Source organism: Cydia pomonella, chromosome 6 (assembly GCF_033807575.1).
Source record: "Cydia pomonella isolate Wapato2018A chromosome 6, ilCydPomo1, whole genome shotgun sequence".
NCBI classification, from domain to species: domain Eukaryota; kingdom Metazoa; phylum Arthropoda; class Insecta; order Lepidoptera; family Tortricidae; genus Cydia; species Cydia pomonella.
The window spans coordinates 9,146,486-9,171,598 of record NC_084708.1 but is presented as its reverse complement, the minus strand read 5'-3'; the positions used below and the strand labels follow the sequence as shown (position 1 = coordinate 9,171,598).

Genomic DNA, 25,113 nt, shown 5'->3' with positions numbered 1-25,113 from the left:
TTTTACAACCGTTTAAATTATTGACAAGATAAGTAAGTCGGCTTATTTTATAGTACGCAAAAAGGTATAGGTACTTTTGTGAAGCATCAACAATGCAAGAGATGAAATATTTAGAAACATAATATAAGAACATTGTCACAAGCTGTTCGTAGCACGTCGGCGATATCTTTGCCCTCGGTCGTTAAAGAGTTTGCGACAAAAACTTTTCCAATATTTTTTTCATCACGTTTGTCAACTTCGCGGAGGCGCCCGTATCACGTTGACAAACAAACAATATTTTCCTAGCTGACGCGAGTTTTTCGAACTCATTTCCATTCGAGAACGTGTCGCGCGCAATTTATTGGCTTCTGGAACTTGATACGGAATTCTCTGAGAGTTAATCTTTTCCGGAACTAGTCCAATTGTGCCCGCGCTCCGTCTTCGTTAGCGGCGCATCGCTTTTCATTAGCCTCATGTTGACAGGCCAACTTTTGTCGCCGAGTCTTAACACGTAGTACCTACTTCGGCCAATTTTTCTCGCTAACTTCTTTCTGGACGAGTTTCCATTGTGAGCCACTGTACAGTCTGCGTCAATTCCCATGTGAAACTAACTTATTGAACGCCCACCACTCCAAACATTTTTTCTGCGAAATTCCGAACGAAATTGGAATTTTGTTGAAGTTACTATTCCATCCATCCTAACGTTGAACCAATTTGCAGTTTAGTCGGTCAACCGTCCACTTCCAGGCTTACAGAGTAAGTGCTCACCATTTGTAGACCGTTAGATATCTTTACAATGTAGGGCATGACGTGTAGAGGGAGGGTTCTTATCTGGGAATACTTCTCCGAGCTATTATTGCTACTAGCTAAGCTCAAAAACCCCAATAACTATTAGCTGGAGCAATACTCATGATTGGAAATGGGTTTATTTGTTATTGAGTGGCTTTGGATATAATATATATTTATGAAGGTGATAAACTCAGAACATAATAGATTCATTATGTTATGAACGACATTAAATATTATGTATACGTATTAGGGTTGGTAACTTGGTATGTGAACATGCTAATTAACGCCGATTTTTATGAAATTTTAAGGAACTAATGTATGTGATCGCCTGATCGGTCAGAACATATTTTGTTTTAATTGACGTGTTACAGTTTACTTCTTATACAATTACCATCAGATTCAGAACATATTATACCTAACACATCTCAATAGTCAAAGCGTTTAAATAAGTGATATTTTTAATTATCCTTTTAGGGACCGATTATATTAATGGCGACATTGAAAAAAGTAGGATGAAAATATATAGGCGCTTTGAAAATGTATCTATCACCTTTGACTTACTTATTTAGTAAACGTTAATATAACGTTATATCGGGTTCGCGCTTGTATTAGACAATTGTCATAGAAAATAAAACCCGACTCGCGTTAATCCACCAGAGCGCCCCACGTTTATAGTTCTCAATCTTCTCTTGGAGCGTTAAGCAAATCTGCGGGGACTGAGTGTCGGAGCCAATGCTCCCCGATCTTAGAACAAATTGCTGGAAAAGACATTTTCAGCCCGAGGATCTATGTACTTTATAGAGCTTTGTTTTTTAAGTTTACAGATGAAGTTTTTCTCTTATTTTATTTTAAGTTTATTAGAAATACGGTAGATACTTACAACGGATTATTTAATTTAAGAACTAAATGCGGCAAGGCGCCATTAATGCGGCCCAAAAAATTGAATTTGGATAGCCAGAACTCTCGAACCGTTACCACAAAACATATGGCGCCGTCCGTCCGAGCACCATCCAGATTAGCTGTTGAACTCGGGGCACGATTTTTTCTTAGATTTTACACAATTAATATTCGGTATTGGTTAAGTTTAATTTATTATTATTATATAAATTTAGACTGGCAGCTGATGTGGGTACGTCTAAATCAGAGTTCACTTAGCACGATTTCACTATTTAGATAGTTTGTCAACATTGTTTTTAAGTTGATTCACACTATAAGAGTTCACAACTTCACAGAAAACTCAGAGAATTTCATTTACAAATTTAAATCTCACAATAACAGCGTGGTATGTTTATGTACTGCATAATGCGCGGTCGGCATCAGATGTAGCGTATAGAACTGCGACGCATAGCTGTCAAAATTGTAAGCTTCATGCATAGTCTATGACAGCGCCCGCGTCAGCGCTGCAGCAATAACATTGCAACTGTAATGCTGCTGCAGTCACCACCCGAAAGTAACCTTTAAATTAGCGCAATTAAAACAAGGCTGGAACAAATAAAGTTATTTTATTTAAAAAAATTATTCAAGTTATTTGAAAGTCGTAAAACTACTAAACAATAATGTCATGTCAAAAAAAACAGGCTAGCTCTCCCAACGGTTTAAATCTCCCGGTTTCCCCGTACTACTAATCGGTAGGGAGAAACCAGGATTAGATCACGCGACTTTATTGGATAAAGCCAATTTTTATTTTTAAAAGCTTTTATTTAACTTGCAATGTATGTATGTATGTTTGTTCGGATGGAATCTTGCAACTCAATTTTGAAGCAGATATCTTCAGCCAATTGAGCTGAAATTTTGTATACACGTTTAGTTTGGATGACAATGCATGATAAATTATGTGACGTCATTCTAAATCCAACATGGCGGACCATTCAAGATGGCGGAATAGTTATTTTTAATGCACTTCTACAATATGGGTATCAAATGAATGGGATTGTTGACAGTAACTCGAAAAAATATGTGACGTTATTCTAAATCCAATATGGCGGAACATCCAAGATGGCGGAATAGTTATTTATAATGCACTTCTACAATATGGGTATCAAATGAAAGGGATTGTTGAGAGTAGCTTTTATGAACATATAAATTGTGTATAATGAGGTTATAAGTTGATGATTAAAATTTTAAAGGAAAATTTTATGTTCTTATTCTTAGAGCATTTAAATAAAAGCTTTCATATTTTTTTTTTTACTTTTAAAAATAAAATTTTATTTTTTAGTCTTTCTGATAGCGAATTGCAGATGACAGTACTTAGTCAAAGACATCGGGGCCCAGGGTTTAAATCCCTGTAAAGGCATTAACAATTGCGATGATTACCAATGTTTCCTGAATCTTAAATGTTTTATTATATATGTCCTTATATCGAATTTAAGATGTATGTATATTTTGTTTTCTGTATTAAGTATACTCAGTGATTACAACATCTTAAATAAAGCCATGTGACATAAATATTAACTATACTTGGTTTAGTAGTTATATGTCGTCGATGAATAACAATACATGTATATTAATATTTCAAACTGTATACTAATCTGGATAAGTGTAAAACTGTCCCAAATATTTAGGTATTTCCTTGTTAATGCTGTAGAAACCAAGAACGTTCTGTCAAGTAAAGAATTCTGCGCGCAAATCGAATACAATTTTTATTAAATGCCAGCGAGTCGCGATTAGTTGCTGAAAATCCGGTCACCCGTCGAGCTCGACGTTTTATCTCGAATGTAGACTCCGGGCAATATCACAGCCCTTTCATAATTCGCACGCCGAAATTTCAAGCGGGATTTTCATAGACATATAGTACACTTCACAATTCTAACACCGTTTCGTGCGCCAACTCTGCAGATCACAATCTCAGGGTTCGTGATTTTGGATATTCCGAAAATAAACATAAATATTAATTATGCAGTATATTTCTTATTAGATAAAGAACCATGTTCTACTAATGCACAATAGTTATTTTAGTCCGATAAATTCTACAGAACAAAAAATAATGCTCGTACTGATGTGAATAGGTGAATTTGCTCCTTACACAAATTCCCTAGTCACGTTACATCATTAGGACATACACTCAGTTACTTTTCATGAATAAAATATATCAGATCGTGCGACATCTGTTTTATTACATGTCTGTGAGATTTTATCGCTTTCCATTGCGGTTAAGGTTTACAGTCGCAAGGATAAACCATGAGGAATTGTATTACAAATTAACAAGGAAGTCAGACGAGGCAGGTCGAGGCTTGTTGCTGCGCGGTACCTACCTATATGACCCTGACACGTGATAAGTTGTACCATACAAAAAAAAACATAATAATTTGAGACTTAAAATTAATCAAGATTCAGACGTTGTTTGATGTTTATTTCAGTTATATTTGTGTCTGGCTTAGGTAAACTAAGACTTTAATTACAGCAATAGAAATTTACGATTTAATTTAACCAAATTTAAAATACAGTGGTAATAAGGTATCCAAAATAGCCTACCTCAGAGCTTGGCTGGGAATCGGAAGGCAGCAGGCTCTGTAGAGTGAAGGAGGATATTCTGCAGCGACAATTATTACTAATATATCGGTGTTCGATATTCGATTCGATTGCCGATGTTAGAATAGGTTACTATCTGCGCAGTATGCATTTGCAGATTCATGTATACACCAAACGCAAGTTTCCTATACTGACACTGTAATAAAAAAATGCAGACACAAATATGCTGTGCGTTTTTGCACCAGCCAGCAGAACATATTTGTGCGCTCATGCAATTATCTCAGTGATGCAATTTCTCTCCACGCGCTGATAAGCCTGTCTGACATGGATGCATTTCGGGCAAATTTGGTCCTATGGTTTGAGACAGTATAGAATAGATTAAATTGAAGTATACCTTATGGTATAATAATTTAATTCTCTCATTTTAGTTTTTTATATCTTACAAGTTCAAAGCCGAGTGGTCGATGTGAACGAAAAGCGTGGCACAAATAATCAGATGGCATTTTAATGAAATTGGGACTGACTTATTGTTGCTGAAACCCTCTAGGGCTACGTATTTATGTCTTCATTAAATAAACCAAATGTCAATATTATATTGTTGTTTCTTAGAAAAAAAAAGTCTTAGTTACCTTTTACATTTTACAAGTTCATCTACATGTATTTTGCTGGTAATGTTTGTATACATTTTTTGTTTCTGTCGAAAATCAAATATGTACTTAAATTGACTACAGCTGATGCAATAATCACGCATTGGCCGTAAGAACCTGCCTAGCATGAAAAGCTCCCATCAGAAGGCTATGTATAGTGCGTATACGCAGGTAGGCCGCGCCTGACGCAATCAATCATTATACCGGCATCAGTTGCAATTTATAGCCACATGTCAACGACCCAAGCTTAGCTGCAGGAATAAACGGAAAATATCATGTTAGTTACAGTACTTTTAGGATTTGGTGTCAAAACATATTATTACACTAATAATCGAACTGCGCATGTCATTAAATGAACCAATACGCAGTATCCAGAAACAAATATTATGATTTTATGATCACTGATAATAAAGAAAAATAACTTATAAATAGAGAATGAATTACTTCCATAATATATAATATTTCGTAACATATAGGTACAGTCAGCATCAATAGGGATGAAAAACGCGCCAGAAATATCTGCCATCCCGAATAATTTTCCAAATATAGATAAATATCTAATATTCACGTTTAAAAATATATATTTTACAGTCTTAACTTTTTGTTAAGCTGTTACAGAATGCGTTTATAAGCGTTATTTGATCCGCTACTTTTGATGCTGACTATACTGATATATTATCTTCCCCAGTGTTAGATGAAGTACTAAAATGCAAGACGAATTTTTGTCTGCCTAATTTTAAAAACATGGTTTATTCTCGGCGTGTATCTAAGTCTACGCTGCTAGCTGCGACTTTTGATTTCGTAATACCTAATAGGCGATATAACATCGATTTTTCACACAAAGGGAGGTTAGTGGCGCAACAGCAACCCCTATTCAATAAAAATCATATTTTCTTTCACAAGTCGGCTGTCGGTGCCTGGGTGACATTCATGGCGGAGTTTAGTGACTTCCGAAGTAGCAGGTTATCAGACACGAAGGAGGGGGAAGGTGCTGGAGGGTAAGGCTGGAAGCTGTGTTGTCTCCCTCATTCGCGTCCCTAGCCCCGGCGCGCTCGGACGCGTACCGCCCGCGTTTTCACGTACAACGGTTTACGTGACAGCATTTTATTTATTTACGAAACGGCTTTTATTTCGTTTACTTACACATAGACTGTTCTTCTGTTTTAATGCTATGCCGGAGGTTTGTTGTGACTGAAGTGAAGAAGTGATTTTTACGATTCCTTTGTTCGAAACCAAATGTTCTATATTTACAATTATTGATATCAGATATCAAAAAAATATGCACTTTCCGTTCTATTCCCATTCACGCGTTATGTATTTTTTATAAATAAATGACATGTTTCAAGATTGCAGATAAATATTATAACTGCGCGACTCAAAATTGTATGTCATAGACATGTTTTAAAATTGCAGAAATGCAGATGAATATTTTAACATAAACATTAAACACACATATTCAAAATATGTGTCTAATAACATTTCACAGCGTCATTCCGCGACACGGTAAGGCTATTAAAATAATGAGTCGTAAGGTAATAAACAACCTCCGACCTTTATCTAAACGATTTATCTCATAAATCTGGTCGGATCACTCCGTGTCTCTGACATAAAAGCCTCCCTTAGCTACCGCTTTCTATTTATAAACATCTTAGAGATTGCTCTAGAATATGCACTAGTAGTTTAACTTGTGATTGAAAGCCTATTACATAGATCGTCAAATTGGTCACAACTTGTTTTGAACTCAAGAAATTAATAGGTTAAGTAATTAAGTATTGTGACAATGGATCTTTTTTTGGCGCGCTTGAACGGAACGTTTTTTTATCAATATGCACAGAAACTGATTTTCTCAGTCCCATGAGAATTCATTCTTAAAACTAGGAAGCTATATTAATATATGTCGTTATTTACTTTGGGACTTAAAACGTCTATATTTGAATAAATACCAGCAAAAGTTGGATCTCATATCTGTAACATTTATAATATTTTGTAATCTAAAGATGCATGTTGCGGGCCAGAACAATGGGTGCGATTGTGATGCAGATAAATCTTCAACTTAATAAAATTATATAATAAGTAAAAATTTTCGTTTTTTGGTACAAGGCAGTTGTAATGTTTCTGAAAATAATCTTACATATTGAGCTTTAGAAAATCTATGCTGACTTCCGACTACTATTGTTTATGTATAAAAAGGTTGACGATAATGCAGATAGTTATTATTAATAAAGAAGTGAAAACCTGTAAAGTTCCTCAAGGTGAACACTTGCCACGATATAAGTTCAGTAGTTTTTCTGATACAAAATGTGATCATTTCTGCCCCGCAAAAGTTTTTTTTTTAAATAAACGTTTCGAATGAGCAGAATTTATAACAAAGGAAAAACTTGCGAAACTTCAGATTTTTAAATAACATAAACTTGGAAACCTGCGAAAGACGTGGAAATCAATTTAACTTGCAACGAGTCATTGACACATTTTTTGCTTTTAAATATAAGTAATTTAGCAATGGACGACAGCTTGCCTTTCTAACGTTGAGGCCCATTTATGTTCTTTTGATTTTCAGGTTGCTTTTGTTTTAATTTAAAAATATCAACTGCTTATTTACAATCTGCTCGAATAAAAATAAATTATCTTAATTAAGTTTTTGTCTAATAAATTAGAGATCAAGTAACTAGAAATCATTATCTGCAATCAATCCGACATAATATAAGTATATGTAAAAACATATACCCTATATTTAGTATCCAATAAGATATAAACTTTGGACCTCGAATCATGAAAACCTATATAGTACGACTTATATAATTAATGTAATTGATCTTATACGTAGATAGAACTTCTATAAGTAAACATACGTCATTAATTTAAATTGAGATAATCAAAGCCCTGTCTGCACATCTGAAGGATCTTATTTCAAAGCGTCAATCATATCCATTCAATAATACATTGTCATTTAATTAAAGGTAATTACCTTCTATTACCTACCTGTGCTGTGTAGTATGAGGCCGGGTGAATGTCCAATATTTATGTCTAAGACTGATATAGTAAACTATTGCAATCTTGCCCTACCCTATTTGTACCAGACGGCCTCCATGGCGGAGTAAAAAGTACAAAACTGCGCTTTCGATCCGGACCCGGGAGTGCTAAGCAAGTTTCTATCTGGGATGACAACCTAGAACGCGTAAATCGAAACCGCGAGTTATAAAGTAAATGCAGTAAAAAATAATGATAAGGCTTTCATTAAACAGGCTTACAAACTCCTAACAGGTAGTTATGCTAATATGCAAATCATTTGTCAGTGAATAAAACACCTAATGTAATATATAACCTTGTTGTTATTAAATTAATTTTTAACAAGCAGAAACGTCTGCGAACGATGCTATTAAGCTTAGAATAAATTTAAAAGTGGAAAAATTACTGTCTTGGGTGAGACTTGAACTCACGGCCTCTAGATCTGGATGGAGAGCGCTGGAGTATCGATCCAGAAGCCGTGAGTTCAAGTCTCACCCAAGACTAATTTTTCCACTTTTAAATTTATTCTAAGCTTGTTGTTATTGTTTGGCCACAATAATTCACAAATTTCGTCAGTTTTTTATAAAGCGTTGCTAAAGAAAAGTTATGTCCATTATGCGTATTTATACTACATTGCTTTTAAACAAAGTTTTAATAGGAATCCATGATTTTAAAATTTATCCTCATGGAGTAGAAAAGCGTACAATTTTAAGCGCATATAAGCGGTAGTGTTTGATCGGTTAAATAAACACTAGTTAAATTTACAGAGGTATGCTATTAGTGTTATGGAAAATAAACGTTTTTATTTATTTATTTAAACTGTACTGCACGTTATAAAATTGTACAAATGGCGGACTTAATGCCTTAAGGCATTCTCTACCAGCCAACCATTGGGTCAAACAGAAACTTGTAGTTAGTGCAGGATTGTAAACAACGAGAGGTAATAAGAAACACAATTCAAGTTTTTCCAAACAATATAACAATATTCTATTTATACACTTACACATATAGAAATAATAGCAATATATTCCTACATATATACACAACATACATACATATAAATAAATAAATATATATTTTTCTATGAAATAAATTTTCTATCATTAACTGGAAACTGATGACAGTTTATATACTGAATGGATTTAAGGAAGACGTACTTCTATTCAGTGTCATAGTGAGCGCCTATTTTAATATGAGTAGTGAGACTAAGGGTCTCCCCAAACCAGTCGACGCGGAGTCGGCTTTTGCCGAGTGTTTTACACCACACTATTCGCATTTAGCCGATCGACCGTCTCCGCGGTTGGACACCTGCGTTTAGCAGTCTCATCCTCCTTGCGGCCGTAGAGACGCCCGATCGCCTGCGACTTGCTATCGCAACAGTTGTAAAGCGACGGTCGGCTCTCCCGTGCTCCGTCCTGCCGTCGAGACGTCAGACAGCACACGTACAGCCGTTGAGTCCGACGAACAGATGTAGGACAGCGGGTGATCGGCAATCGTAAATCTCATTTTTGTAGACTGGTTGTTAGTAACAACCTGAGTTTGAAATTGAACAGACCTGTAAGATTATTTTCCTTGGTAATTGTTAAATATTATATAATAACCTGTGATGATGGATACTTTACGTAGATGGGCATGGAAAAAAAAGGCTTACCAGCATTTTTATCGTAGCCTACTTGTTGGAAGAGCTAGAACAGCAGCAAAAGCGGAGGCGACCGTGGTTTGATTCTTTGTGGCAATATAGATTAAGTGAAGGTGAATTTAATTTACGATATCCTCGTTTGAGACTCGATCCAAAAATGTTTTACGATTATTATGGCCGTCATCGGCTCTGTTCGGCCGTCGTCAGCTATGTTCGGCCGTCGAAGACGCTGATCGGCTTCCGCCAGCTCTGACCGGTCCTTATCGTAGGTACTCGGCCGTGATCAGAGCCGTTGAACTCTTTCCGGCACCGTACGGCGGTATAAGGGGATTTATGAATGCGAACGTGTGCGGTAGGCTGCAAACAGCGTCGTACGAATGCGAACAGCTTTACGGCAAAACGCCGTTTTCCCGTCGAAAGACGTCGTTTTGCGTGGGCCGAGCCGATTTACGACTTATTCGCTCTTATTGCGTTGACATAAAGCTTTTTCCGTACGCGATTTGCCGAAACGGCGTCGACTAGTTTGGGGAGACCCTAACGGAATGCCAGCGCGTCATTTTAGGTTTAAAAAAACACGTCTTACAATACTAACAATATTATTCCCGACATCGCTGACACCATAATTTGCCATGTGTATATGTATTATTATATGCCTAATTTGAAATACCTATAAAAGATTTCTATTTGGACTTTCCCGCGTGCTCACATTTATTAGTTGTCGTGACAAATGATCGCCCAATCATATTTTGAAAACACCTTGTAACAACGTACATCCGATCTCCAGATGTCTTAGGGAATTCCAATTACTTAGTAACTGTGTGAAACAGAAACTTCATACGCCGGCCCTGTTCATTGCCCATCAAAGTTACGTTACGACACGAGTAATTGGTATTCATATTACAATTCAATTATTTGTACTTGTCAATTAATATGTATGTAACTAGTACAATTGAGACATCAACTTTAAACAATAGATAGTAGTTTTCATTAAGTAGTGTGTAGTAACAAGAACTAATGTTATATATAAAAAAATATCTTATACCTATATAAACTGTTGATGATTTCGTATCGTAGTAACACTACTAATGTTACAGAAGTTTAAAAATAAAACATTATCCGTATCTGGGCTGAAATGACGTAGGGTAGAGCGGGGCATGTTGAGCACATTTGAGTTCACCGCTTTGTAATACTAAAACAGTTGGTCCTAGAAGTCATATGGGGTCATCCATAACTTACATCACACGAATTTCATGATATTTTTGACTCCTCCCCTCCTCCTTGTCACACCTGGTCACATTTGGCAACCTTCTCCCTTAGTGTGACGTCACATAGTAGGCAATCTTGTTTTCAACGAAATCAACAATTAAAATAAAGTATGAATATGATAATTAAAAATATTTTTAATAATAGCAATAATAGAAGTTTTACGTCAAGAAACCGATTAGGAATAAAATCTTCACGAATAAAAAAAGAACATTTTATTGTATAAATTAGTTATTTAACTGTACCGCGAATACAAATAAAGTGTGTGACTACCTCCTCCCCCATGTCACAACACAACATTTCACAATTGACATGACCCCCTCCCTCCAACTAAACGTGTGACGTAATTAAGGGATGACCCCTATTTACTAAAGTTGATGGAACATTTATTTGGGAATAAACGTCATGAGACAAAATTCTTGTTTTACGCATTAAAAAACAGCAAAATGTTCTCAAGTAACAAAAGTCCGATATACTAAATTTGCCTCGACAGTGAGGTTAGTTGAGCATGGAAAAATATATATACCTATGAAGCCAATGGTCCCGGGTTGAAGTCTTGGTAAACTTTGGCATTTATTTGTGTGATAAACACGGATATTTGTTCCTTTTATATATTATATATATAATTGTCTATGTACCCACAATACAAGCCTATTGAGCTTACTGTGGGACTTAGTCGATTTGTATAATAATGTCCTATAATATTTATTTATTTATTATTATTACCCGCTTGCTCACCATGACCCTCCCCGCCCTACTTACTTATATGTGTGTAAACGATGAGGATTTTATAATTATACTAATAATAATAAGGCGTTCTACATGACATTAAAGGGCCTCACCAAGGGGCCTCTACGTGTTGGATCTATATCCCCACGCAAGCCTTTTAGAAGACTTACTCGGAGATAATAAGAATAATATTCTTTATTATACACAATCAAAACATGATTAAATACAGCAATTTAACATAAAAAACTAAGCAACAACAAGCGCTCTTAACATTGAAAAGCGATCTCATCCAGACAACCTTCAGGTAGTAGAAATTACCGTAAGGAAGAAATATGTATAAGGGTAGCAAAAATAAATGGACATAAGACAGGTGGAAATTACACTAAAATATATGCAAAACAAAAGCGAACTGAAACCTATAAAGGATATCTTCCAGTTATATAACCCTTATCAGTTAGGTAGAACAGACTAGTGAGAACCCGAAACTCAATTTAGTTGTTTTATTTTTATTGTAGGTACATACGGAGCGATCATCCTACTAAATGGAACGCGCGAAATCAGTGGAATGGAGAAAGTTTCATTTCCACCATTAATTAAAAAACGGAACGAAAGATGCGCTTTACGGAATATCAGTCGTTATAAGTTGCGGAATCACCATAATATATCCTGAGTATTCCCGGGGGCGCGATCGCTGTATTTTTCTCCTTTTTCGCGCGAAAAACTTTTGTAATTAAAACGTCAAAACCTTGTTTTTATTCATCGAACGAAATTGGCCAAGTATTGATTTTCTGGGAGAACTGTGAAATTGAGATGTTTCTTAATTGGTATTAGGTAACACTTTGATTAATATAATATTTTGTTTTTATTTGTAATTTAAAAAAAACAGTCAAATTTGGAGAGATAAATCATAGTAGGCGAGAATAATAATGATTGCATAATTTGCATTATGAAGTTGCAGCCGCCCACATAGTTCACAGCCATTTCCCTTGTTGGTTCGCAAATCTCAGGTCACCTTCTCTACAAAGGGTTAAACTTATTCAGAGATAATGTTTTATACCGCAGTTTAGTTTGCTTATTGCTTTTGCTTATATGTAGGTAATAGCCTCCGCCCGCGACATAGTCTGCGTTGAAGTCTTTAAAAACTTTCAACTTCCTTTTCGTTGGTTGAATCCCATAAAATCCTTTCTTGGTGGAGCTGGACAACATTTTATGGACACTTTTTTCAAATTTAGTCAAGGTTGCCTGTCAATATCGAATGGAACTGTTTTATATGTATAGAAGATTATTTGAATATAACATTAATTATAAGATTACTTCAAACTGAAGAGTCAAATACAAATCTTCTGAGTACTCTGATCTGATAGTACAGTTATAATTTACCGTTTCCTTCTTAATTCCAACATCCTTCGTACATTCGATAAATAGAAAGTTATGATTTATTTTCTATTAATTAGGAAAATCACCACAAATTTTACGGCTGCTGATCAAAAAGGGCCAGGCGGGAGCTATATTTCTTGAACAGGGGATATCGCTTGCAGGCCTTCAAATGGCGCCTTTGGTTTGGTTCTACTGAAGCGGGAATTTACAAGGGAGAGGGCGTGGCAAGGGAGAGTGATGGGTGAGAATTTGACAGAGGTCGTTAATTATATGCTTGTCGGTCTCGCGATCGCGCGCCAAGATCCTTGTGGTGAGAGGGAAATTGCCGCTCCCGCTCCGTTTTGCACACGCCTAGCGTATAATTATGTGCCAAGAAAATTTGATAATATTAAAGACATCGTATGTGGTCTGAATTACAACTGCATGTGCCTTATAACGCAATACGTTGCCTTAGTTAAGACACTAATCACACAATTTAACTAATACTTCATTTGGAATGAAATAACTAGACTTTGGATTTCTCGTCTAGTTTAAATTTTGAATAAATTTACGTCAGCTGGCTGAACTCTGTGTAAACCATAATTTGCTTTGGCATACCCTCCTAGATATAAATGAGCGGGTAGCAACTTGGAATAATTATTCGTGTCGTTTTCAGGGAAAGGGGAACTTATTTTGTGGTTGTCTTAAAGGAGTTAAAATGCCATGTGAAATCGCTCTTACCGGCAACCTACAATGATACCGTTTTCATGAAAATGTCACATTCATCGACAGGCGATGAATTGGTGTTTAATTGCACAATCGGTCTCGTTCCCCCATCGCCAACTTGCCATCAAATATCGGTCAAGACCCCAGTAGAATAATGGTGTGGTGGGATCGGCCTCTCAAGTTAGCAGTGCGTAATTAATTTTCGGTTAGGATCCATCTATACAATTTGCATGAAGTTAGGAACGTTTTATACAGCACTTTCCACGAAATTTCATCTAACTTTTGAAGGCTGAGCTCGAGCATGAATGTAAAGAAGTAAGCAATTTAAAAATATAAGTATTTTGATTATAATATAAATAAAGATACATTTTACATTTCTCAGTGAGTGACTGAATTTCAATCAGTTCCTATTAAAAAGCCGAAAACTGTTAAATATGAGTAGATAATTAAGTATGAATAAGTTCAAAAACTGGCCAAACCCCAGTCACGACTGCGGTGACTCGTAGTGTTCCGTAAATATAGGCTAATATGTATGTATGTAGAAGCTATAAGGCTTAAGAAAAGCAGGCGAATGTACGGTATAAAACAATGCAAGGTTTATTGTGGTTAATATACCACAATATGTTATAAAAATCTCAAAATCAAGGAGTACCAATACAATGACAGCATTATTCTAGACACCAATGATTATGACTTCCCACTGCTGTTCACTCCTACAATCCCCTAGGTACCTTGGATTGTAGATTTAAGTTCGTTTGTTAACCCGTGTTGCTTTGAGCTTTGTAGAATGGTTGCCAGATTGTTCACTCACACCACCAACTCACATTGATAAAGATCATTATTGACGGTCCATTTATTTTATGCAAGCATAAAAGATACGTATAGTCTCTTTATATATTTTTATTTATTTGTTACCAAACACCAAAATACGTAAAAAATTATAAGAGTAAGTTGACGACCAACATGACAACTTCGTACTAAAAACAAAAATCCGTCAAAAATAATAGTAAAACCTCATGGTAACCTATGACAATTATTTACAAGTCGCAATTGTTGTATATGTTGTAGACTGTACACGACTTGAAATCAGTAATTATGACACATAAAGTGTCAATCAAATTTCTACCGAAGTATAAAAAGTATAAAAGGAATGAATGTAGCAATAAGAACAAAGTAATTTTATCTAATTGAGACATTTATATTGAGTGAATTGACTTGAGTCTGCCTGAAGCCACGAACGTAATGTCACATTCAAAATGTTTGTGGCCTCTGCATCCTTTAACTGCTCGTAAAATGAACTCAAAATCAGCCTATCGGCTCAATTTTTTGCAAGCTTTCTAATGGTACCCTACACAATTCTTACAAATAGAAAAATAAATTCAGCTTACCCATCTCAACCCCCTAAATTTCCCCCTAAAATAGGAAATAAGCGGTTTTGACTTATTTACAATAATAGTGGCGCTAATTGCTGTAACTGATCCAAATTTTAGCTGTCTCCGTCAAACTGTCTCTGGGAAAACCGTATTTAACCAATTTGCAAGACCGAAGTGATTCCATAAGTGTTCCGTGAACAAAGTTTTGTACGAAACACTAAAAATATAAGTTTTTTTTATTATTAATCAACTTATCATAATCAACATTGAATTTAAGCCACCAACATACCTAGTTCGTCACTAAATTCTGTTACTGCAATAATCTTTTTCTACATAAAATATACGAACGAAAGTTGAATAACCTATATATTAAAATGAAATACACAAAATCAGGAATTACATATGACAATATCAATCAAAATGGCCTCCTCTGGCCTTGACACAGGCCCTCAAACGACGAGGCCAGTCATCAATAGCAGCACGCACGATTGTCATGTCTAATTCCGTCACTGTCTTAACTATGGCCCGCTTGAGGGAGTCAAGATTTGTGTGGGGTTTAGCACAGGCTTTCTCCTCAATAACCTGCCATATGGCATAATCCAGGGGGTTAAGGTCCGGGCTGGAGGACGGCCAGTCTTCGTGGGCAATAAAGTCAATTTTGTTCCTTCGAAACCAGGCTTGAGTTGTTTTTGCCTTATGTGCAGGAGCTGAGCCCTGTTGAAAGACTGGTTTTGAAAAAGGGTGTGGCTTAAGGGCTTCACTATTGGTTCGAGAACGGTTTCCTGGTAAACTTTGGCCCCAGTTTTCACACCTTTTTCACAGAAATGAACCTGTGTTAGCCCCGTAGTATGACACACCCAGCCAAATCATCACATAAGAAGGATGATGGCCTCGTTGCACTCTCGGAACAGCCGCAATCGCCTCTTGACTGTTTTTTGCATACACTCTGTCATTCTGGCGGTTACAACATTCTTCAATGGTATAATTTTTTTCATCTGTAAATAGTATTTTTCGGTGGCCATTTTGTGCGTACTCCTTCAATAGCACGCGACTTCTCTCTAGCCTCATAGTCTTTAATCGTCCATTAAGCAAATTACCTTTTTGTCTGCGGTAAGCGTGTAGTCCAAGGTCTTCATTGATAACTTTTTTTAGGGAGCTTCTCTTCACAGACATCTGTATTGCCAACAACTTTTGCTTCCGGACGGGGTTTCTTGCAATTCTCGCCTTCACTGCCTTTATTAGAGCTGGGGTCCGAACGGTGCGTTGTCTTCCAGACCTCTTGCGGTCATCGAAGCTCTGAGTATTATCGTATCTATTAAATGTGCGATAAACAATTGTTTGTTGATTTCTAGGTTTTCAAGTAACTTCAAAATCATGTTTGGCGGGTGCCCACATTTGTGCAACGCAATTACTGCGATACGATTCTCTTTTAGGCCCCAATTCATTATAGATACGACGAGATAACCGTTATGTGTGGTATATAATTATAGCTCACAAATCCACAACATTATGTCGTTTTTTTTATTTTTTCGGTAGCATTTGTTTTAACGGAAATAAAGAGGTTGCAAATCGAGTAACAGAACTTAGTAACCAACTAGGTATTCCTTTGATAATCATTTTGTCTCAATGCTTTGATGAAGTACACTCCCGGCCAAAATTATAGAAACAAGCTTATATTTTAATAGAAAAGTGTGATTTTTAAGCGATGTAATACTATACCATATACTACTCATTAGAAACAAAATGGTAAATATAATAGTACAACATTTTAAAAGTAAATTACTCGAGTTGTGGCTATGATATTTGCCAGTTCAACCTTTTTTTTTATACTACGTCGGTGGCAAACAAGCATACGGCTCGCCTGATGGTAAGCAGTCTCCGTAGCCTATGTACGCCTGCAACTCCAGAGTAGAGGAGTTGCTGCGGTTTTCTGTAAGGTAGAGGTACTTCCCCAGCTGGGCTCTGCTCTAGATCTGGAATGACATCCGCTGTACTGTGCCCTACCACACAAAGCGAGATGACATTCACAATGCCCATACCTCTCTTTTGGACCTAGTTTAAGGACGTACCCGGGTCAGAACCCGGGTCAACATTTTTCAAAGCAATTAAAAGGGTACCTGTAATGATGTTACTTTTTCCTATTTTTTTATTTTATGTTTTTGACAATATTATAGGATGTTTTGATATTTAGCGAGTATTTTTAACCTTTTGTGTACAAAATTCGAATCACTATCATTACGGCCGGTAAATTACTTATCCCACTGACGCCGCCGCGAAGAAAACTTGCCTCATTTGACCCGCAACGAGAACCTACTTTGTGAAACAAGTTTTTCAGTTCTAGTGCCGTACTTTCCATTCATTGGCGTCAAACTCAATTAAGTCCGTATGCCGACATTAATAAAATGTTTTAAAACGATTCCGCGAACGTGAAGTTTATCAGACGTGTTCAGATTTTATAGAATTTCGTTCAACATATAATTTGGATGTAGCCTGCAGTATAAATAGGGTCAGTTTACAACATACCTACAGCTTAATAATAACGGTGCGTATATAATATTTATTCAAATGAAGTCCTAGTTACCAAACCTAGTTAAGTGGTTTGATATAGCTGTAAATTTATGTTAGTCATAATCACATGCCTCGGAATATAGCCTTGTATAGATCTTGTGCTAACCGACTGGCGCCGTGTCCTGGATTGTAGGTAATTGCATTAATGACTTTAATCTAACACGCTTTGCTCTTTGACGCAGTTGGTGCTTGGAATCAAACCAATTTACTAGTCTTGTTATATTTGCCGCAGGGTTGGTTTAGAGGTGTTGAAGTTGTGTATGAGGAAAGTGGCATCGCAATACATTTGTCAATTAAGTAATTCAATTCAGATTGTTTATTATTAAGTTCATTTTTGTATGATCGTTTGTTTTTGTCATGTCTTTTAATTTACATTACATTAAGAAAACAACAACCTAATTTGCGCTAGGTATAACCGAAATTTTATCGGATATCTGTTCAACGCTTACAGACTAAAAATAAATTTGCTCGCCTTTTATATAACCACAACGCTGGAAATAAGTAAGCTAGGTTAATTTCGCCAGTAATCCTTGCAGATTCACTGATCTATTTGGGTAAAAGCTTTGCTCGAATCGCGTATAACAGTCACATGCTATCGGATCACTTCGGATTTAGCGACGCCATACAAACGAGGCTTAACCCAAACTATTCAAAATAAAAACGAAGCGGTTGCCAACCACAAATAAGGAGATATCCATTTTTTCTGAAATTTAAATGTATCTAAAGCTTACATGAAATAACGCCATGGTTACAGAGTTATTTTCGACATTTCTCAAATGTTCATTGATTCAGAAATAACAAAGCTGTCACGAGGCTTCGGTTTGTATAGACGATCGACAGAAGCTTTACCCCAAAAACGCTTGTATCTCGAAGCTGAATCATTTTATTCACAAAATAAGTTCACAGACGAATATCTTGATGTTATTTATGTCCCTAATTTTCAGTGACTGTTACAGCCTAATGGTTATCTTTCTATCTACACAATGTTATTGGGGTTTCTAATCTCTGTAATATTTTATGCCTATAAAACTTTCAGAGAACGGCCTTCGCCGGAGACAAAGGGTCTGGATTATCCCCAGTAGTTACCTGCTTTTAATCCGAATTCCCTGTTGATTCAGAATTTAAATCAGCCGGTAATATACTGACACACTAATTAGTTATCGCGTACATCGATTATCGTTTGATCGTTATTAATGTTTACGTTAACCTGATTGGTTTATGATCTCTGATTTGTAATTTTCTACGTATCACACGTCGTTTTACACCTATAACTATTCTATCGGACTTTAATCTTATGTTTACTAAATTTTAAAGGAATCGTAAAAATGACTTGTGCGAAACCAAAGCATATTAAAACAATACCATCTAAATATGATTTTATTTTTCAGTGACAAAGACTAATTAATGGTGTAAAGTGTTTTAAAGACATTGATACAAAACTGTGATAAAAAATCGTTAAGTGAAAATGGCTATATCGGGCGTTTGGCTGGTGGTAGGCTGCCTGCTATCAAGCGCGGGGGCCACTGTGTATGACGACGACTACGACACATATACTAAGCCTTACGATTACAAAACTGCAGGTAAGTAATGGCTAGTCAACCAAAACAAACTACCTATAAAACATAATTATAGACGTACTTAATGTTAAAATCATGATTTTAACTAGCGTATTGTGGCATCAGCAGAAGTATTTTCAGTATGTCCAGATCAGTGTTACATCTTTTTATTAAAGTGTTAGTAAGATTTCACATCATTTATTTATTTTCCACTCAGTCAGCACTAACAGCTAAACCTTACGTGCTAATTGGCATTATATTACTTAATATAAAGTCCGCCATGAATTAATCTCTAAAACAAAAAAATAGACTTACAAATTTTAATAAGTTGAGTAAGTAAATAAGATTTCATTGTTAAACCGGAATAAATGTCATTTACAGAAACCACATTAACTAGGCACTAATGCTTTGAGTGTATTTATAAGAATACTTTTGTTTTGGAAATGGAAATTTTAATAGTCTCGAGTAAATGAGTGGATGTGAAGTTTTCATGAAAAAAAAAACTACTTCGCAAAACATTTTTAGGGAGAAGTCGTCATCTAATATTATAGTTATAATATTACAATTCCCACGCATGAAAATTTTTCAAACGAAAATTGCTGCCCAAAAGGATGGAACATGAATAATAAAACGCGCGTTTCCCTGAAACTAGGCTCCCGGTGACTTGCAATCAAAAAGTACCTTGGCCTTTTGTGATCAAATATTATAGATACTATTGAAATGTTTGGTCATTTATTACTTTTGGAATTTTCAGTATCTTGCTAGCTTTTTATTATGTGAAAAAATATTGCGTAGAAATTATTATTTCTGCCCTCCGGGCGGAAAGCGTCAACTTTGTTCCCGCTGCGCTAAACGAAGTTGCCGCTTTCCGCCTCCCTCGAGCAGAAAAATAGTATGAGCACCACGGGAGGAAACGTAGGACATTCCATCCCGCGTGTTTGCCACCCTCGCCTTCGGCTCTTTACACGCGGCACGGCTTTCCTACTTTTCCTCCCTTGGGACACAAATAACTAATTTCAATTCGCCCGTATATTTAATTCCGGGATAAAAAGTATTATATGTGCATTTCTAGTAAAAAAATTGTGTGCCATATTTCATCGAAATTCACTCAACACAGTCGTTTTTTGTTTAACGGAGGAAGCAACATCCAAATATAAACCGTCATCGTCACATTTATAATATAATCTATAAGTGGGCATAATATAGTCTAATAAGTAATAATACGCTAATCAATGAAAGAAAATGCTCAGGTACCCAAAAATATCCACTACAACAATTTTATATTGTGGCTTTTATAAAAACTCAATGGTGAGTCGTGCTAAACCAAGTAAGATCATAATTGACAATGACAATGTGTTAAATATTTGATGCAAATATACTGATGATGATGAAACTTACCTAAGCCTCGCTTTGCGGAACTTCTATTTCCACTCTGTGGAACACAAGGAGACTAACGAACTTAGGTACCTTGGCAAAGTGCAGTTAAGTTAGTCGCGTAAGTAGGGCGCAGAACGTATCACGGTTTTCTTAATTGTTAGAGAAATCCATTTCCATTTTTCTTAGGGATACATATTGTTCGCGTTGTAGTTAGGTAAATAACCTATCAATACTTGCTTATATAATTCGTTAATAACATCTGATCACAATCAATCCCGGCTGTTTTTTTCTTAACCTTTAATGTTGTACAGTCGCCATCAGATATATCGAAGCGGCCAAGGTGCGCAAAGTGCGCTAATAGTGCGTGTTCAGATATTTTTGAGCACCTCGGCCGCTCCGATATATGTGATGGCGACTGTACATAAGCTATGTATATATTATTCTTAAACATTTAAGATCTTTCAAGTAATGTTAGGAAAGACACACAAGCAAACTTCTCTATCGTTTTGATGGAACGCCAATTCCACCTAATACCTATAGAGTCAGCTATAGAAACCACAAACACGATAGGTATGAGCCAAACGAAGTTTGAAGAGGTCTCAAGTTAGTACTTTTGCGCTTCAAGTTTGGAATTTCCATTTGATTTGTATGTAGTGAAACTCCATCGCGTTACTTTAAAGTTAAGTTTATATTAACAGACTTAAACCGAGGTGGGTGCAAGAACTGGTGGCTTATTATACTGAGTTTTACTATTAAAAAGTGAATAGGAATTTATAACTTTTTTCAAAGAACTAAGTTAGTTTGCTTTTGCTTACTTCTTGGTGGTCAAATATTTCCATTTTTTTTTTGCTTTTGAACCTATCAACTAGGTAATTTATAAATAAATAAATTTATTTTTATCAACTAGATGACAATGCAATGTTACAGTATCGTCAAACTTGCTCAATGATGGCTATACTTATATAAGATATACCTATAGACTTAAGATAACTATAAATATTTTGTATTCAGGGAACGCAACTACATTCGAGTTTGAGCTCGTTAAAAACCTCTTGATGACTAGAAGCTAAAACCCAGTCTAATAAAAATACAGACGATAAAAAAACGTCCATCAAAAAAAAAAACTCGTCGCAAAAATTTAATCCTAACCAATTTTAGCTATTGGAACTTATAATTAAAGTAAGAAAAATAATCACATTTTCATTAAATAGGTTTTCTTATTACACTAGCTGGCATAGTAAAGCAGTTTGCATTATGGGAGGATGCGGGCACCACTCGTAACGTGTGCAAGTGCGCTCGAAAGCCTCTGGTTAGAGTATTGAATGCACTCATCGCACAGGGAGTTCACCCGGTAATACAATTTGCCTCCTGCTCCTGACGCTATTGCCATCTTGGGGACAATTTGGTCTAATGCCTCTACATCTCACGTTTTACACAAAATATTTCGTGAAAATGGCAACGTCTTGTACAGCTTTGTAAAGAAATTGAAACTAGGAACCGGGCAACAGCTGGGCGACCTTTCCTTTTCTTTCTTGTTAAGAAAAGATTTGTAATCCTGCTAAGTAAACAAAATGGAAGCAGAATTACTGCGTCCCAGCAGGTTAATTATTGAGAGTGAAAAGTAATTAAGCCGGTCTTTTACCTCAGCGGGACGTCAAAAAGCTTAATGCTGAAGAAACACTGCTAACGCCTCCGTCGCCTTAAATTACTTAGATTACCAAAAGATCGGGACGGGAAAAAATAGAGTTCGTTTTGAATTCGGGTTGCGCATAGTTCCATTATAAAGCTCTTTGAAATGTGAAACTCTTGTGCACTCCTTTGTAGCTTACCCTTAAAACCTAACACATTCAACGTTACAAGCGAAAAGAAACCTCCACGGTTACTTTAATCAGTGTGAGTCGATCTTGTGCCTAGACCTAGACATCATGAGTCATGACATTCGATCCATAAACATGTATTATTCCTCCAATATGAAAAATACCTATAAATATCTCATGTTTGCTTTTTTTCATACGCCAGTTTAAACTATGATTTATCAGTTTAAAAAAAAATATTAATGAATAAAATAAAGAAATATTATAGGACATTCTTACACAAATGGACTGAGGTCCACGGTAAGCTTAAGAAGGCTTTTGTTATGGGTACTCAGACAACGCTAAGTATATATAATATACAAATATAAGTAAATAGAAAACACCCATCGGCTTCATAGGCAGAGTCACTACCAACTAGGGGCCGGTCGTCACTGAAAAGCATTTTTTCCAAAAGCATAGTTACATTTTATATTCGTTATCCAAATACAGACACTCACACTTCAATAATACGATTAATGCCTTGCATACAGCCATACAATATTGATACGTTCTTTAACGAAGACCTATCAATAAACGTGCCACGATAACTCTTAGACGATTAAAAAACGCAAACTCCTGACGAAACGTTATTACGTTACATTTGCTTCAGAAACTTACGGTCTTCCATTAAGTTCAACAGAGGCTCAGTACACAGCCATGAGGGTAAATGTTGGATCTATATTATCATTCACTTTCCTCGCCGGGGAACATTAGTGTAAATTGATACTTCACCGAAGGCGTCTCAATGTGTTTAGTCTCACGCGCTGTTATATCTTTTAGCGCTTCGTAAGTGAGTACATACTCGAGTTACTAGGTGAACTTAACTCATCACGCGTTCTATGGAAGTTACTACTGGAACCCGTATATATATATATATAAAACTGTTATCCAAATTTAAGTAAAACAAAAAAAAAATGTACCTTTTTGTAATCGTTAACAAATATATGTATAGTTAAAATATTATATAAATACGAAGGTCGAAATACTGTTTTTACATAACACGTCATCGCTAACGTCCGAGGATCGAAGGGTCTCAAGACGCAATTGAGAGTCAATGCTGTTACGATTCCACGGTAGAGTGATTTTATCCCACGATAAGCCATCTCCGAGGAATTGGCTTATCGAAGGACGGTGCCACACGTCTTCGTTTTACTGATTCCTCTGGCCTAGATAATAAAACCGTAATTTGTTAGTTTATCCGCGCTATATCCGTATTTGATTCGTCTCGGTTAAGCCGTGATTCGCTAACGCCTGTCTGACTGTGGGACTGTGCGCCCTCGGTGGAACCCCATTTCACTAATGGGACCGTTCCGTAGCGATTAATTAACTGTACACTGCCGAATAATCTCTTTGTTCTGTCCATGACTTGTATGGACGCTCGAATACAATTTATCCTATAATATTAATCACGGTAATTTACGGGTGAAAAGCTAAGTCGATGTTCGAGTTGGCTGTTTAAATTCAACCGTTGTCGCAACGCTCTTACTGAAGTTCTTTTGGTTACATCGAGGGAAGGAAAAAGATCACGTAGAACGTTAATGAGCATTTAGCGCGATAAGCGCGAGCATCTAACAAGGATTGAAGCAGGATCTGTTGAGCGGTTCGCATTAACATTCCTAGGTAGAGGGGGCAATAATGCGGGTGTTAAAGGGGCGCTACACTCAGCCCTGAGCGCCTCCGGGAATACCGACCGGCCTTTCCATATACCTTTTACACCATTACCAGTATATAGGTACCTTCATAAGTAGATTTTATTAGTAACCAATTGACCTAAAATGTTGAGGCGAACATGGTCTGAATTTAAAAGGTTGTCTGAAGTAATATAGTAAGGATTCAATTCAATGTATTTAATTTTGTAGTACCGTAAACTTGCTCAACATTGCCTACCAAACCAAACTATGTCTATCTTGAAAAAATTGAATTCTTTGCCAAAAGCTGTCTTTGTCTAATTCTTAATAATGGGAAAAAGCTGTATGCGGTAGGTATGCATCGTGTCAATAGTAGCATATAGCAATCATAAATATAATAAATAAATAAATTTATTTATTTATAGCAATCATAGTAATTATTTATACCAAAGTATGATTCTTTCAAATATATGGCTACCTTTGGCAATGTTATGGCTCCGCCTCTAGCCTTATGTACAAAAATATGGAAATACCGTCTTGCGTGGGCTGTCAGCAGGGGGATCCACTAGGCCCTGTAATTTTTAGTCTGGCCATCCACCCCATCATCAATCAGCTGACATCTGATTTGAATTTTTGGTACCTCGACGACGGTACTATTGGTGGCAAAAAGTCAACGGTGTTAGCGGATTTAAAGACTTTAAATCATAGGTTTGCGGAGATTGGTTTGGCGATCAACTACGATAAGTGTGAGTTGTTCATTTCGGACGCCATGCCCCCCGACACCAAGTCGTCATTAATCAACGACATTAACCTCATTACGCCAAATATTTCGGTATTGTCGCGCGATACCCTTACGCTTTTAGAATAGAATAGAATAATTTTTATTCGTAAACACAAACAAGACACATTCAATTACATGATATAACAAAAACAAAGGAAGTATAAAGTGCCACGAAATGGCCTCATCTCAGCATGTTGCTGGTGGCTTCCAGCGCTGATCTTCCGATGAGACGATCAAGTGAGAAAAATCACGAAAGGTAACAGACAAGAAGGAAAAAGACATAAAATAATATAGAGTGAACAAATTGAAAAATAGATAAATGATAACGACTAAATTAAGTAAAGATTATTTTTATACTCTTATCAAGCATCGTAA

The 25,113-nt window shown here is 36.3% G+C and overlaps 1 protein-coding gene across 8 annotated transcripts in view; it reads left to right on the top strand.

The window, feature by feature from the left end:
* Window positions 1-25,113, top strand: part of LOC133518883 (very low-density lipoprotein receptor) — a 256,636-nt gene that overhangs the window by 183,151 nt on the left and 48,372 nt on the right. The window contains exons 1-2 of one of the 8 annotated variants that reach the window (XM_061852650.1): window positions 5,865-6,063; window positions 18,932-19,123. The exons of the other annotated variants lie outside the window; for them this stretch is intronic. Of the exons in view, the coding sequence (XP_061708634.1) occupies window positions 19,009-19,123 (115 nt within the window). The 5' untranslated portion in view covers window positions 5,865-6,063; window positions 18,932-19,008. Of the gene's footprint in view, window positions 1-5,864; window positions 6,064-18,931; window positions 19,124-25,113 lie in introns of those variants that run through there. 8 annotated transcript variants of the gene reach the window in all.